At 40.3% G+C, this 16223-nt stretch overlaps 1 protein-coding gene and 1 non-coding gene across 3 annotated transcripts in view; one reads left to right on the plus strand and one right to left on the minus strand.

Annotated features, from left to right (window-relative positions):
* Nucleotides 1-436: 436 nt before the first annotated feature.
* Nucleotides 437-16223, plus strand: part of Dennd5a (DENN domain containing 5A) — an 88941-nt gene continuing 73154 nt past the window's right edge. For both annotated transcript variants that reach the window (XM_026409559.2, XM_026409560.2), the window contains exon 1: nucleotides 437-602. In XM_026409559.2, the coding sequence (XP_026265344.2) occupies nucleotides 491-602 (112 nt within the window). In that variant the 5' untranslated portion in view covers nucleotides 437-490. The remainder of the gene's footprint in view (nucleotides 603-16223) is intronic.
* LOC113197342 (small nucleolar RNA U13) lies at nucleotides 6648-6753 on the minus strand. The gene has a single exon (XR_003302688.1). It is a non-coding gene; the product is annotated as a small nucleolar RNA U13 (small nucleolar RNA).

Genomic DNA, 16223 nt, shown 5'->3' on the forward strand with positions numbered 1-16223 from the left:
CGGAGTCGCAGTCTCCGGGGACGCCGAATGCTGGTGGCCAGGCAGCCGCCGGCCGCGCTGCGGCGACCGCCCGGGAAGCTGCAGCCGGTGGGGGAACCAAGAACATCACGTCATCTTTTTCGCCAGGCGCCCGCCCCCTCCCCGACCGCGCCTGCGCAGGCGCGGCGGGAGGGGGGTGGCCGCGGCGAGGCTCTCCGGCGCTTTCCGCCCTTCTCCAGGCTCGCTCGGGCCGCGGCGCTCTGGGCTGGCTGCGGCGGCGCAGAGCGAAGGCGTCCAGGATGCGGCGCGGGGCGGCCCGGTACCCCTCTGCCCCGTCACGGCAGCGGCGGCCGCGGGGACCGGGCCAGGGTCGGGGGCGGCGGCCCGAGCCGCGGTAGCGGCGGCGGCAGCGGCAGCGGCGGCGGGAGGGGCGGCCTGAGGGCGGGCGGGCGCCCGGGTGCGGGGGCTCGGCGCCGCTCCGCACAGCCCGGCCCGGCTCGGCCCCGGCGCCATGAGCAGCGGCGGCGGAGGAGGAGGGGGCTCGGCGCCCAGTCGCTTCGCCGACTACTTTGTCATCTGCGGGCTGGACACCGAGACCGGGCTGGAGCCGGACGAGCTGTCGGGTGAGTGTGCGCAGAGCTCTGTCCGCTTGCCCGCGCCGACTGCGGCCGCGGACCCCGGAGGAGCCTCTCCCATCCCGCTTTGTCCCGGGAGCCGGGCGAGGGTCGGTGGACAGGACGCAGGGCGGGCGCGGACGAAGGGGGCGTCGAGCTGGAGGAGGGGGACTGGATAAGGGGCCCTGCGCCGGGAGGAGTCCCAACCGCCACTCCGGCCCTTTGCGTCAGGGGCACTTCGCTAGGGGGAAGAGGGAAAGGGTCGTGTGGACTGGTGAAGGTTGAGTGACTTAGTGTAAAATAAAGGGAGGCTTGTCCTCCAATACCCTTCTGGAGAGGAGCAGGGGGAAGAAGGCATCCCGCGTCTTAGTGAAAGTAAGTTCCACTCAGACTTTAAAAAAAAAAGAAAAAAAAAAAAAAAGCAAAACAAAAACTTGGTGGCTTTATCTGGCCACTTCCCAAGATGCCTACAACACCAGTTCCTCAAAAACCGTTATAACCCGCCTGGGTGTTCCGAGGGATTGCAGTTCTGCCCAGTCTGGGACATAAAGTAATGAAGTGAACTTGGGCCCACCAAGTATATGGGAACCCCCATGGCACTTGAAAGGGCTTGTACTCCAGGGCCATAACTTTTTATGAAAAGTAATTTATGTCCTTTATGAGTCCAGGATCATTTGTGAATAAAAGGGTGTCATCCTACTTGGGGTGGCTGTGTTGTTTCTCAAGTCGTCTTTCAAGGGGGAAGTGGTGGAGGGGAGTGGCCGTGGGGCCCTGATCAGATTTGGAACTCACTGTGGGAAGTGTGTCAGAACTATAAAATCCCCGTGAATTCCACCCTATTGTCATCCAAGTCTTTGAATTGTAATAGTGTTGAAAAGTTTCTGTCTGAAGTGTGCAGTTAATGGGTGGGGGGTTGTTATGTTACTACTTTAAAATTATATCCTGATTTGGTGAGGGAAAGTCCTTTCCATTTTTCTTTCTTTTTCCCTCATTCTTTTTTGGTACCAGGGATTGAACGCAGGCCCTTGCATATGATGTCACAGTTTGCCATGAGTTTCTCTTGGTTTTTGGTACCTGAGACTGAACTAGGGACACTGAGCTTTTTTTTTTTTTTTTTTTTTTAAGGCAGTGCTGGGGATTGAACCCAGGGCATTATGCATTTGAGGCAAGCACTCTACCAACTGAACTATATTTCCCCCCCATCCCCACTTTTTGTTTTTTATTTTGAGACAGGGACTCCTTAATTTGCTTAGAACCTTGCTTAAGTTTTTGAGGCTGGCTTTGAACTTGCTGGGATTTTAGGCACGGGCCACCATCACCTGCCACGGTTCTCTCTTGAAAGTGTTCACATTGTTGACTAATTTTACTTTGCTTCAGAGATAACAGGACAGTTTCTTTTCTTTCTTTCTTTTTCTTGCCACCAGAATCATTCCAGTGTTTTTTTTGTTTGTTTGTTTTAGAGAGAATTTTTTAAATGTTTATTTGTTTATTTTTTTAGTTTTTGGTGGACACAACATCTTTATTTGTATGTGGTGCTGAGGATCGAACCCAGCACCGCGCTCATGCCAGGCGAGCACGCTACTGCTTGAGCCACATCTCCAGCTCCATTCCAGTGTTTTTTATGAAAAAAAAAAATTAAGTTCATATCACAAATGACAAAAGTGAATTTGTCTTTTAAAAATATGATAAATTTGTCATTTATCAAGGTGAATAACAAGCTGTTTCCCCAGATTAATAGCAGGTGGAGAAAAAAATCATGAAACTAGAAAAAAATCATGAAATTATTTATTTATTGCTACCAGGGATTGAACCCAGAGGTGCTCTACCACTGAGGTAGATCCCCAACCCTTTTATTTATTTTTTAATTTTGAAACAAGTCTTGTTAAGTTGCTGAAGCTGGCCTTGGACTTGTGATCTCTTGCCTCAGCCTCCAGAGTGGCTGGAATTAAAGGTATATGCATTGTACCCAACTGGTTAGCTTTGTTTATTCCAGTTCTTTTTTTTTTTTTTTAAATGTTTTTGTTTTAGTTGTAGTTCGACACAATACCTTTATTTTATTTTTGTGTGGTGCTGAGGATTGAACCTAGAGCCCCGAACATGCTAGGCGAGTGATCTACCGCTGAGTCGCAACCCCAGCCCTCAAGTTTACTTTTTTAGGTCTTCAAATTCTTATAACAGATCAATTGATTATTTGGTTCCTTTGTATTATATTTTGTGACTTTGGGATGATATAGTTGTTGGAATTCAGTTCAAGTTATTGGTGCTGGAAGCGACTCAGGAAATGAGGCCCAGGAAGCACAGAAAGGCCTACATCGTACTAGGTCATTTTTTAACTTAGTCTGGTGCTCTTCTCATGATACTAAATTGCATCTCATTGGCCTGGATGGAGGTCTTCCCCCCGTCCCCCCAAAAAAGTGATGCTCTACTACTACTACATCCCTAGCTTTTTTTTTTTTTTTAATTTTAAATTTTGATAAAGAGTCTCCCTAGGTTACCTACAGTCTCCCTAGGTTACCTACAGCTTGAATTCAGGATCCTCTTACCTCAGCTAACTGGAGTTGCAGGCATGTACCAATGAATCTGCCTCTGACTGGATGTCTTTAGAAAACAGTAGCACAGGGCCTGGGGTTGTGGCTTAGTGGTAGAGTGCTTGCCTCGAACACATGAGGCCCTGGGTTCAAGCCTCAGCACCACATAAAAATAATTTAAAATAAAGATATCATGTCCATCTACAACTAAAAATCATTAAAAAAAAAAAAAAAAGAAAACAGTAGCACAGGGGCTAGGGTTGTGGCTCAGCAGCAGAATGCTCGCCTAGCACAGGTTCGATCCTCAGCACCACATAAAAATTAATTAATTAATGCTATTGTATCCAACTACAACTAAAAAATAAATATTAAAAAAATAGTACTAAAAATAATAGTTATTCTCAATAAAAAAAATTTAAAGATGAAATAAACCAATGTTGGGCTGGGGATGTGGCTCACGCGGTAGCGTGCTCCCCTGGCATTCGTGCGGCCCGGGTTCGATCCTCAGCACCACATACCAACAAAGATGTGTCCACCGAGAACTAAAAAATAAATATTAAAAAATTCTTTCTCTCCTGTCTCACTCTCTCCTCTCTCTCTCTCTCTCTTTAAAAAAAAAAAGAAAAAAAAAAGAAATAAACCAATGTTATTATGTTGTGCTTTGAGCATCTGATAAATTGTATAGACACTGGTTTTAGAAAATGAAGATAGTGGTTTGTAAATGGTAAAACAGGAATGAAGCTAGGAAGTTACTGTTAGTGAGGCCATGAGTTTTGGGGTCTGATATTTCTGCTGTGCTACTATTTCTGTGACTGGGGGCAAAGTCGATAACCCTGCCAGGGAAAAGTGAATGTAAATATTATTCTCTCTCTCTTCTCCCTTTTTTTGGTGTGTGTATGTGTGTGTGTCGGGGGTACTAAGATTTAACCAGGGGCAGTTTACCACTGAGCTACATTCCCAGCCCTTTTTATTTGAGACAGGGGGGTCATACTAAATTGTTGATGCTGGCTTTGAATTTACAATCCTCCTGCCCTAGCCTCCAGAGCTGCAGGGATTACAGGTATGTGCCACCACACCCAGCTATTCTCTTTTAATGAATATTTGTTAATTTTCTGGCTTTTCAACAAACTAAAATTATATCTTTGTGTAAACTTATTGGGAGAATAAAGATAGAGGGGTGAGTTGTATAAATGTGTAAAGAAGGTTATTTTCATGAGTCGTGGTGGTGCTTATAATGCTTATAATCCCAGTAATTTGGGAAGCTGAGGCAGGATTGCCAGTTGGAGGCAAGACCCTGAGTCAAAAAAATAAAGAGTGCTGGGCACGAAGCTCAATGGTAGAGCACCTATGGGTTCAGTACCCATTGTGGCGCAGGTGGGAATGGGTGGGGGGAAGGACGGGGCATTTTCTTAAAATATAGTTGCACAGCCAGGTGTGGAGGCACATGTTTATAAATCCCAGTAGCTCATATGAGGCTGAGGCAGGAGGATTGGGAGTTCAAAGCCAGTCTTAGTAATGGCAAGGTGCTGAACAACTCAGACCCTGTCTCTAAATAACATACAAAATTAGGCTGGGGATGAGGCTCAGTGGTTGAGTGCCCCTGAGTTCAATTCCCAGTACCCCTTTCCCCCAAAATGTGGTTGTACAAATGGAATGCGAAGATCATCTATAAGTAGGTGGCTTTTATTAGAATAGATACTGATTGAAGGATTTTTTTTTACCCCCTTTATTCATTTCTTATGGGTAAATAAGAGTAATCTGGACTACCCAGAGGGAATCTTTGAATAAAACAAACAATCCAAATAGCTCATCCAGTTGAGACTCTCCAGGGAGCATTTTCTCTCCTCTGCCTTTCTTATACCTCCCAAAGTGATGATGTCATTATCAGTGAAACTACAGGAAGTTGTGAATTGAGCCCAGTTTCTCTAGGGAGGTACTGGGGAGTCTGTTTTCTCCAAGCAAAGTAAGTTACATACTTCACCCAGTTTCTATATCCAGAACAAGTAAACCAAAGATGCTTAGTGTTCCTTTGTTTTGGGGAAGGATTAAGATTCTTTCCTCTCCATTTACAACAGTTAGCATGGGGAATTGCTGTGTTAAATATAGACTCAGATCCTCCTGCCTCAGCCTGAGGTACTGGGATTACAGGCATATGCCACCATGCTTTGTCTCATCTTTCAGCCACATTCACTGTTCACATTTTGCCCCATTTTCTTTGTCACTTATATATATGTCCCCCTATATTATGTATAGGCAAAACAAACAGTGTATTGAGATATAATTCACATACCATACAATTCACCTATTTAAAGCATAGTTCAATTATTTTTAGTATATTCAGAGTGGTTTAGTCATCACTACAGTTAATTTTAGATAGAGTGATAATCACTCTGACCTTGAAGCCCTGCCCATTTTAGCAGTTACTCCCCATTTTCTTTCTTTTAAAAATCTTTTTTGTAGTTGTAGATGGACAGAATGCCTTTATTTTATTTGTTTATTTGTAAGTGGTGCTAAGAATTGAACCCAGTGCCCCACACATGCTAGGCAAGTGCTCTGCCATTAAGCTATAATCCCAGTCCACTCCCCATTTCTTCTAATCTCTAAACCTCCATCCCTAACAGGATATCTTATTTAAAAGAAATAAAAGCTGGTCATGGTGGTACATACCTGTAATCCCAGCAATTGGAGAGACTGAGGCAGGAGGATCACAAGTTTGAGGCCAGCTTCAGCAATTTAGCAAGACTGTCTCTAAAATAAAGAGTGCTGGGGATATAGCTCAGTGATAGTAGTGCACCCCTGAGTTCAATCCCATTACCAAAACCAAAACCAACCAACCAACCAAACAGGCAAACAAAAAAACCACCCAGAAATAAAACCTGGTTTTCCTCATTTTATGGAGATGAAGTGGCTGTAAAAAGTTTAGTGTCTTAGTAGAGTGCTTTGGTATCATATGTAAGGTCTAAGTTCTATCCCCAGCACTGAAAAAAATAAAAAGAGAAAAGAAGAAGAAAGAAAAGTGTGATGAGCCAGTTTTAAACTGGTATTCAATATGAACTAAATTTAAATTTTTATATTCCTTTGCCAGTTTGGTCAATTCTGGGCAAATTCTCTCACGGTCATCTCTACTTTGAAGCTTAGATTACTAACTATAGTAGAACTCAAATCCTGCTTTACCTCAGGCATGTGTGGATACTGCCAGGAGTCAAGGCTGCTGTAATGAGGGAGATTTCCTAAGTTAAGCCCTGTGTTTTCTTTTGTAAGGTAGAACAAGGAAGAAGTCAAGAGAAGAGACCAGCACATAGGAAATACAGAGTAGCCCAAGACAGTTTAAAGCACATGCTGTATTTACTTGGAGAGACCCTATATTCCTAGAATGTAAGAGAATCCCATTTGACTCCCCTCAGGTAGGAAAGATCACATTGAAAATAAATGGATTTTACTTTAATGTCACTGAGGCTCTGCTCCCCTATCTCTTTCTCTTTCTCTTTTTTAGTTGTAAATGGATCTTTTTTTTTTTCCCCCTTCATGTCAGAATGGGTAATGTGCCAATGTCATAACAAGGTTTAGAGGGAGGCACATCTCACACAAGAGCATGAACACCCAATCATCACACTTAAGAACCGAAGAATCATGTAAATGGATCTTTTATTTCTATTTATATGCAGTGCTGAGGATTGAACCCAGGGCCTCACACATGCCAGGCAAGTGCTCTACCACTGATTGTTGTTTATTAGCTACAACTCCAGCCCCTCTGCTCCTCTTTTTGTGAGGAAATCCTGGTCACAGTGTTTGGTGCTTAAACCAAATTCTTTTTTTTTTTTTGGGCTGGGGATGTGGCTCAAGCGGTAGCGTGCTCGCCTGGCATGCGTGCGGCCCGGGTTCGATTCTCAGCACCACATACAAAGATGTTGTGTCCGCCGAAAACTAAAAAATAAATATTAAAAAATTCTCACTCTCTCTCTCAATTCTCTCTCTAAAAAAAAAAAAATGTTTTTTTTAGTTGTAAATGGACACAATACCTTTATTTTATTTGTTTATTTTCATGTGGTGCCAGGATCGAACTCAGTGCCTCACACATACTAGGCAAGTGCTCAACCACTGAGCCACAACTCTAAACCAAATTCTTAAGACTCTGTTTAGCCCTTCCTTCCTTCCTAGGTTAAAAATAAAGTTTACTTTGCTTAAGGCCTCCTTTGGTACACCTTTTCCAGGCCTATATCCTTTTATAAACTTATTTTTTTGGTCAAGTCTGGTGGAAGGTGTACTTGGCCTTGGCCTGGCTCAATTCCTATTTTGTTGTCCTTGGATTGGAATTACAGTCAGATGACTTTAGAGGTCTCTCAGGGACCTGCATTCACCTTAGGGAACCTATACTTGATTTGTTTTAGGTTCCTGCTGGATATGACATAGGATCTAGTGAGAGAATGACTTGCCTCTCAGAAGCTTGTGTCTTCTTTGGAAGTCAGTGATTAAACACAGCCTACCTTTGCCAGATTTTAAGATTTAGTTCCTAAAAGTTATTAAGTGAGGCCGATATTAGTCAAATGCCTACATTTCAGTTGTTCCATGATTGTTGATTTCAGTTTGGAGTATTTAGAACCACAGGGCTGAGTTCTAAGAGTGGCAGGGTCCTGTAATGACCAAAGGGAGTATATGCCAGATCTCAAGGTGTTTTCAGTATGTTCCTAGGGAATCAAATGTAACTTTAGAAGATAAGATGTCAACTATTACATTTCTCAAATATTATACTTAGAATATTTGCTAGGGTGCCATTCATGGGATCTCTTATAGCTGCTGCTGCTGCCGCTTTTTTTTAAAAATATTTTTTAGTTGTCAATGGACCTTTATTTTATTCATTTATATGCAGTGCTGAGAATCGAATCCAGTGCCTCCACATGCTAAGCAAGCGCTCTACCACTGAGCCACAACCCTCTTGTAGCTTCTTGTGAAAGGTTAGTCTTGATTGTTTATTAGTGTGATGGATAAGTCAGGTCAAATTTTACTAGGCCATCTGTGGTCTACTGTGTGGACTGAACTAGCTGGGTAAGTACAAAGTGCTTCTATGGAATGCTGAGAGAATGCCTGAGCAGTGAAAAAGTCTGGAGATTCCTCTTGCTAAGTTTCATTCCCCAGCGAGTGTGGGATTCCTTGATTTCTAAAGTATTTTCATTTGGCAAAATACAGTATGCATGTGCATTCATTTATATTGGTCACAGAATCAAAAAATGTCAGAGCTAGATATCAGAGATAGTCTAGTTGCTGCTTTTAGCAGCAGATGATAATGATTAATCTTTGTAGATGACCTTAAAATTTTTTAATGTGTATATATATACTTTATATATATATATATATATATACATACACATACTCTTTTTTTTTTTTTTGGTACTGGAGATTGAACTCGGGGTCACTCAACCACTGAGCCACATCCCAGCCCTATTTTGAATTTTATTTAGAGACAGGGTCTCACTGAGCTGCTCAGTGCTTTGAGATTGCTGAGGCTGGCTTTGAACTTTTGCTCTTCCTGCCTCAGCCTCCCAAGCCACTAGGATTACAGGTGTGTGCCACTGTGCCTGGCTTCTTAGTATACTTTTAAATCCATTTTAATTTTTTCAGTCCTATTGAGGCTGGGGTCGTGGCTCAGTGATAGAGCATTCGCCTAGCATGTGTGAGGCACTAGATTCAATCCTCAGCACCACACAAAAATAAATAAACAAAATAAAGGTGTTGTGTCCATCTAAAACTAAAAAATATATATTGAAACATTTTTTTCAGGCTAGGGATGTGGCTCAAGCCGTAACACGCTCGCCTGGCATGCGCAGGGCTCTGGGTTCGATCCTCAGTACCACATAAAATAAAATAAAGATGTTGTGTCCACTGAAAACTGAAAAATAAATATTAAAAAATTCTCTCTCTCTTTAAAAAAAAATTTTTTTGTCCAGTATCACCTAGCAAGTTGGAACAGTTAGAATTCAAGTCTTCTGTCTGCTCACTATTGATCTATTGATGTGATTTTTGTAATTAAAAAAAATTTTTTTTTCTTATAGGTATAGGGAAACTGAAGCAATTGGCTTAATTATTGCATCTTGAGTGTGTTGTGATGTGGCTTGGAATGTAGTGGTTTCTTAGTGGTTCAATCCCCAGTACATTTTACAGTAGAAAAGACAGGCCATTTATTTATTTATTTATTTATTGGATAACCCCCATTTATTTATTTATTTATTTATTTTTTAAAAGAGAGAGTGAGAGAGGAGAGAGAGAATTTTTAATATTTATTTTTTAGTTCTCAGCGGACACATCTTTGTTGGTATGTGGTGCTGAGGATCGAACCCGGGCCACACGCATTCCAGGCGAGCGCGCTACGGCTTGAGCCACATCCCCAGCCCTATTTATTTAATTTTTAACTACACGACAGCAATGAAAAGCAATATAATTCTTATTACACATATAGGGCACGATTTTTCATATCTGTATATAAAGTATGTTCATGTCAATTTATGCCTTTATACATGTACTTTGTTGTGTTTTTTTTTGCATTACAATTCTTTCTTTTTTTTTTTTTAAAGAGAGAGAGAATTTTTTTAATATTTATTTTTCAGTTTTCGGTGGACACAACATCTTTGTTTGTATGTGGTGCTGAGGATCAAACCCCGGCCGCACGCATGTCAGGCCAGCGTGCTACCGCTTGAGTCATATCCCCAGTCCCTACAATTCTTAGTACTCATATATATCACAATTTTTGTATCTCTGTTTGTATATAAAGTATGTTGACACTCAATTCAAGTCTTCATACATGTACTTTGTATAATGATGTCAGGCACTTATTTTTTTGAAATGTAATTAAGGTTGATTGTTGTTTTTTCTTCTCTCTTTTATTTTTTTTTGTGGTAGTATTAGGTTGTTTAATGCTTTTTGCCTGAGGTATGTTTCTTTGATTAAAAAAAAAAAAGATTTGCATCTGCTAACCTAAAAAATTCCTCAGTATAGTTTTATTTTTTGGGAGGGGTATAGGGGATTGAACTCAGGGGCACTCAAACCACTGAGTCACATCCTGAGCCCTATTTTGTATTTTATTTAGAGACAGGGTCTCACTGAGTTGTTCAGTGCCTCGCTTTTTTACTGAGGCTAATTTTGAATTCACAATCCTTCTGGCTTCAGCCTCCCGAGCTGCTGGGATGGCTCTCAGTATAGTTTTGTAGTTCACATTTTTTTGTGATTGTAGGTTGGAGTCTGTGACTTTCAATTAGCCATATTCTTTGTAGTGAAAGGATATGAGAAGCAACCAAGAAACTTGTGGAATTTTGTTTTGTTTTTGTTGGTGGTGATTGAGCCCAGTGCTTTACCACTGAAGTGCATATCCAGCCCTTTTTATTTTTAATTTTTATTTTGAGATAAGGTATCTTGAAGATACTTAGGGTCTCACTAACTTGCTGAGGCTGGTCTTGAACTTGTGACCCTACTGTCTCAGACTCCCAAGTTGCTGGGATTACTGGCGTGTGTCACTGTGCCTGGCATTTTAGGATTTCTAAAGGCATTTAGACAGAAGAGAAGCCAGGCCTAGTAGCTGAAGCCTGAAATCCCAGCAATTTGGGAGGCCAAGGCAGGAGGATTGTGAGTTCAAAGCCAGCCTTAGGGGACTGGGGTTGTGGCTCTGTGGTAGGTAGGGTGCTCACCTAGCATGCATGAGGCACTGAGTTTGATCCTCAGTACCACATAAATGTAAAATAAAGATATTGTGTCCACCTGAAACTTAAAAAAAAAAAAAAAAGCCAGCCTCAGCAATTTAGCGAGGCTCTAAGCAATTTAGTGAGACCCTGTCTCTAAATAAAATATATAAAGGATTGAGGATGTGGCTCAGTGATTAAGTACCTGTGGGTTCAATCCCTGGTACCAAAAATAAAAATTAAAAAGAAGAGAAATGACTTAGATATAATAATCACAGGCCATGGTTTATAGGACAGTAAGTAGATAACCCCAAGTTATAGCAGATTACTTGTGCTTTTGTTATAAAACATTAAAATTAACTTTTGGGCTGGGGATGTGGCTCAAGCGGTAGCGCGCTGGCCTGGCATGCGTGCGGCCCGGGTTCGATCCTCAGCACCACATACAAACAAAGATGTTGTGTCCGCTGATAACTAAAAAATAAATATTAAAAATTCTCTCTCTCTTTTAAAAAAAAAAAGGACTTGTTTCTTTTCTTTTTCTTTTTCTTTTTTTTTTTTTTTGTGGTGCATGGGGATTGAACCCAGGGCCTTGTGCATGTGAGGCAAGCATTCTACCAATTGAGCTATATCCCAACCCAGGATGTGATTTTTTTTTTTTTCTCAAGATCAGGAGTACCATCATGTCATTTTCTTTCCTTTTATGTAAAATACACATAGCATCTGCAATTTTTAACCAGTTTTTAAAATGTATAATTCAGTTATATTTGGTATTACAGTGTTGTGAAGTTCATCACCCTTATGTAGTTCTAAAACATTTCATCACCCCACCCACTAAACAGTAGCTTCACATTACCTGTTTTCCCAAGCGTGTGGCAAGTACTGATTCGCTTTCTGTCTGTGTAAATTTACACATCATGGATATTTTGTACAAATGAAATCATGCAAGATGTGACCTTTTTGTGTTTGGCTTCTCTTACATAGTATATTTTAAGGGTTCACCCTTGTTACAGAATGTGTCAGTAATTCATTCCTTTTTTTAAATATACATTTTAGTTTTTAGTTGTAGTTGGACCCAATGCCTCTTTTTCATTTATTTATTTTTATGTGGTGCTGAGAATCGAACCCAGGGCCTCGCATGTGCGAGGCGAGTGCTCTACCACCGAGTCACAACCCCAGCCCCAGTAATTCATTCCTTTTTATGACCTAGTACTATTCCATTGCATGAATATATCATATTTTGTTTATTCATTCATCTGTTGATGGACTTTGGGTTGTTTCACCTTTCTGGCTATTATTGAATAGAACTTCTGTGAACATTTATGTATCAGTTTTTATTTGCACACCTGTGTGGATATATACTAAGAAATGAGGTTAAAATTAGGTTGGGTTCATCAGTTGATCATTTGTGCTTAGGAAAGTTGGTGAGGGGCTGGGGATGTGGCTCAAGCGGTAGCGGTGGCATGGGTGCAGCCTGGGTTCGATCCTCAGCACCACATACAAACAAAGATGTTGTGTCTGCCGAAAACTAAAATGTAAATAATATATTAAAAAAAAAAGATTACAGATCAGGGCTGAGAATATACCTTAGACAGTAGAGTGCTTATTTAAAAAAAAAAAAAGAAAGTTGGTGAATATTATAAAAGTGGGGAGGATAAATGAATGTGACTTAGAGGGTAATTTAGTTTCCTATGGGCTTCCATGTCAAATTACCAAAACTGGGTATCTTTTTATTTAATTAATTAACTTGTTTATTTTACAAACTGGGTATTTTAAAACAATATGGTAATTTATTTTATCACTATTCCAGAGGCCAAAAGTTAAAATTCAAGGTGTCAGAAAGCCACAGTCCCTCAGTGGCTCTTGGGGAGAATAATTTCTTCCCCTTTTTAAGCTTTTGGTGGCTTTTGCCATTCTTTCACCTCTGACCACCCTAATTCAGTTTTTGTCTCTGTCTTCACATTCCTCTTTGCTTTGTATGTGTTTTCTCTTCTTTGTGTCTTTCTTATAGAATTCTTGACATTGAATTTTAAGTCTACCCAACTAATCCAGGATGATCTCATCTCAGGGTCTTTGATTATGTCTATATTAGCCTTTCCCCAAATAAGATAGCACTGACTGGTTCTGGGAATTAGGATATTGTCATACATTTTGGGAGCTACCATTTAACCAATTACAGAGGGCCTAAAGGGTTGTCTTGAATTTCTTTGTGGTCAAGAAATATAGATGAATAAAAGGGGACAGTCTACAGAAAGAATGGTTAAAGAGAAAGGAGCCTAATACTACCAATGCTGTTATGGTTACTATACTTGGTATTCAGAGATGACACAAGATTTTAGGGTAGATAAAAATGATTTAGATATAATTTATTTGAAAGAAGCCATGCAACTCAGATAAGAAATCAAATTGCTGCTAGGGTAGAACATTATTATCTAAAATAAAAAGCATTTCAGTAACAGCCATAGAAATGTTAGAAAAAGTCAGATACTGTTTTTATTCTTATCAGCAGTCACTATCATTTCTAAGCCTAGAATTTATACTGTATTCTTTTAAAATAGGCAAGTTAGGCCCACAGATGATAAGCAAGAGTAAGTTAGAATTTTCAAACCTCTTATATTACAGAGGAAGAAAGTATAGCTGGGAGAGTTCTGAGTAACTTGTCCAAGTTCTCAGCTTGTTAGTGCCAGAGCTCTTTTTTTTTTTTTTTTTTGAGAGAGAGAGAGAGAGAGAGAATTTTTTTTTAATATTTACTTTTTAGTTTTTGGCGGACACAACATCTTTGTTTGTATGTGGTGCTGAGGATCAAACCCGGGCCGCACACATGCCAGGCCAGCGCACTACCGCTTGAGCCACATCCCCAGCCCCTGGAGCTGAGTCTTGAATTTGGGGTTCCTTAACTCTTAGGTGACTGGATTTTTTTTTTTTTCATGACAAAATGTGAAGCTGTACAAAGAAGTGAAGATTTGTGATTATTTATGTTTTTCCCCTTTAAAGTAGAAGTTCTTTACTAGGCTGATAATGGAGATAGTGTAACCTAGAGGTTACCTGGGTTTAAAACCCAACTCTTCCATCTTTCCTTCCTTATTTTATCTCTCTCCCTCCTTTCTTCCCTCCATCTATTCTTCTTTCCTGATAGAACTCAGGGGCAGTATATCTCTGAGCCACATCCCTTAGGGTCTCACTAAGTTTCCTAGCTGGTCTTGAACTTGTGATCCTCCTGCCTCAGCCTTTGAATTGCTGGGATTACAGGCATGCACCACTGCTCCCAGTGTCTTCCTTTAACTATTTGTGTGACCTTGGGTAATCTCCTTTTCTTTTTAGTTTCTTGATCTTTAAAGTGGAAATAGAACCCATCTCTTAAGAGTTCTTATAAGGATTAAATGAATCAATACACTAAGTGGTTTGGAACAGTGTCTGGCACATGGTATCTGTTAAACTGTCACTATTACTAACATTTTTTATTTTTATCATTTAAATTCCTTTATAATTTTGACACTGATGGGAAATTATGATAGGATAATAGTACTACATACGTTATCTCATTTGAGCTTGTTAGCAGCTACATGAGGGAGATTCTATTATTCTCATTTTATAGATAAGAAAACTGAGGTATAGCACAGTTAAGTAACTTGCCTAAGGTTACACAGCTAATGTGAGAAAAGATTGGGATTCAAATGCAGATCTGCTAGAATTCACTCTTTTTTTTTTTAAATGTATTTTTTAGTTGTCAATGGACCTTTATTTTACTTACTTATATGTGGTGCTGAGAATTGAACCAAGTGCCTCACACATGCTAGGCAAGTTTTGAATTGTAATATTTATTGCTTTTCTCTCTAGTGTAGTGCCTTTTGTATCTTTGCTATTGCAAGGTCATGAAGATGTTCTGTGTTTTCTTCTAAAGGCTTTATTGTTTTACCTTTCACATTTAGATGTGTAATCCCAGAGCTAACCCTTCTAAATACTATGCTGTAACACTACTCTGAACTTGCTGAAAAAAAGCTCCCCCATTCTTTTTCTTTCTTTTTTTTTTTTTTTTTTTGGCTATTTTTCAGCTTTCTACAGAGTGAAAGAGAAACATTTCCATTGCTCACAGCTGGGCCTGAAGTACAACAAGGCTTTGATATGACCAATACAGTGCTTTTAATGCACATTTTGTAAAAACAAATGCTAGTCTTTGTGCTTTGATATAGTACCAATTTGTAAGATTTTAGTGGTTAGAAAACTCTGTAAGAAAAAAAATATTGCTATAAAAGGGTTTAAGAGAAAGGAAACTTTCCCTTTTGCTATTTTTTTTTTAAGAGAGAGGGAGAAAGAGAGAGAATTTTAATATTTATTTTTTAGTATTTGGCGGACACAACATCTTTGTATGTGGTGCTGAGGATCGAACCCGGGCAGCACGCATGCCAGGCCAGCGCGCTACCGCTTTAGCCACATCCCCAGCCCTCTTTTTTGCTATTGAGGGTAAACTAATAGGAGGCACCCAGATTCTTTAATCTCCTTGTATTCTGTAGGGAAGAAGAGGCTTCTGGATGGTCCCTTATAAACTGTGGTTTAAAATTTAGATTCAGGTCACACCAGGTTTCTTGAGATAGCTATATTTTCCTGGGCTCACAGGTATACATTCTGTAAAGTGGATATTTATATTGCCACTTTTATGCAGTAGAGACTTCTTTTTTGGGACATATTTAGGAACTTTCAGGGCATTTCTGTGTCTCATTTTTTAGGGCTAAAGGTTTGGAGGCAACTCTTATACATATGACAGTCCTTTGGGGAAGAAAGGAGCTAATATTTGTTAAATATCTATTGTGTTCTATGTTCTATATACTTTACTTACACATACACTTATATATTTTTATATATACATATATATGTATATGTACTGGAAATTGAACCCATGGGTGCTTAACAACTAAGCCACATCCCAGATTGTTTTGAGACAGGGTCTTGCTAAGTTGCCTAAGGCTGATTTTGAACTTGCTATCCTCTTGCCTCAGTCTCCTGAGCTGCTGGGATTATGGGTATACGCCACTGCTTTGGCTGCTTTATATATGTTAACTCAGTCTTCTCAATAGTTTTGATGAGGGTAGGTATTGATTTCTCCATGGTATAGGTTAGGAAATAGATTTATAGAAAAGAGGTTCATATATATATTTTGGTACCAGGGATTGAACCCAGGGCTCTTTTATGCCTTTCTACATATGACACTTCTGACACTAAAGGTATACACTACCTCCTCCCGCCTACCCCGCAATCAACCAGTTCTCTAATTTTCTGGATACCAACTGGATGTTCAACAGTTTAATTCAGTTTTTGACACCAACTACCTGGAGTTTGTGCAGATCCCACAGGCTAAGGGCTCAGTCCCAGAAGAAGACTTCTTTCCATTTCAGATGCCAATCAGAAGTTCTAGATTGCCATGTATGCTTCTCAACAACTGGGTA

Source organism: Urocitellus parryii, chromosome 4 (genome assembly GCF_045843805.1).
Source record: "Urocitellus parryii isolate mUroPar1 chromosome 4, mUroPar1.hap1, whole genome shotgun sequence".
In the NCBI taxonomy this organism is placed as follows: Eukaryota; Metazoa; Chordata; class Mammalia; order Rodentia; family Sciuridae; genus Urocitellus; species Urocitellus parryii.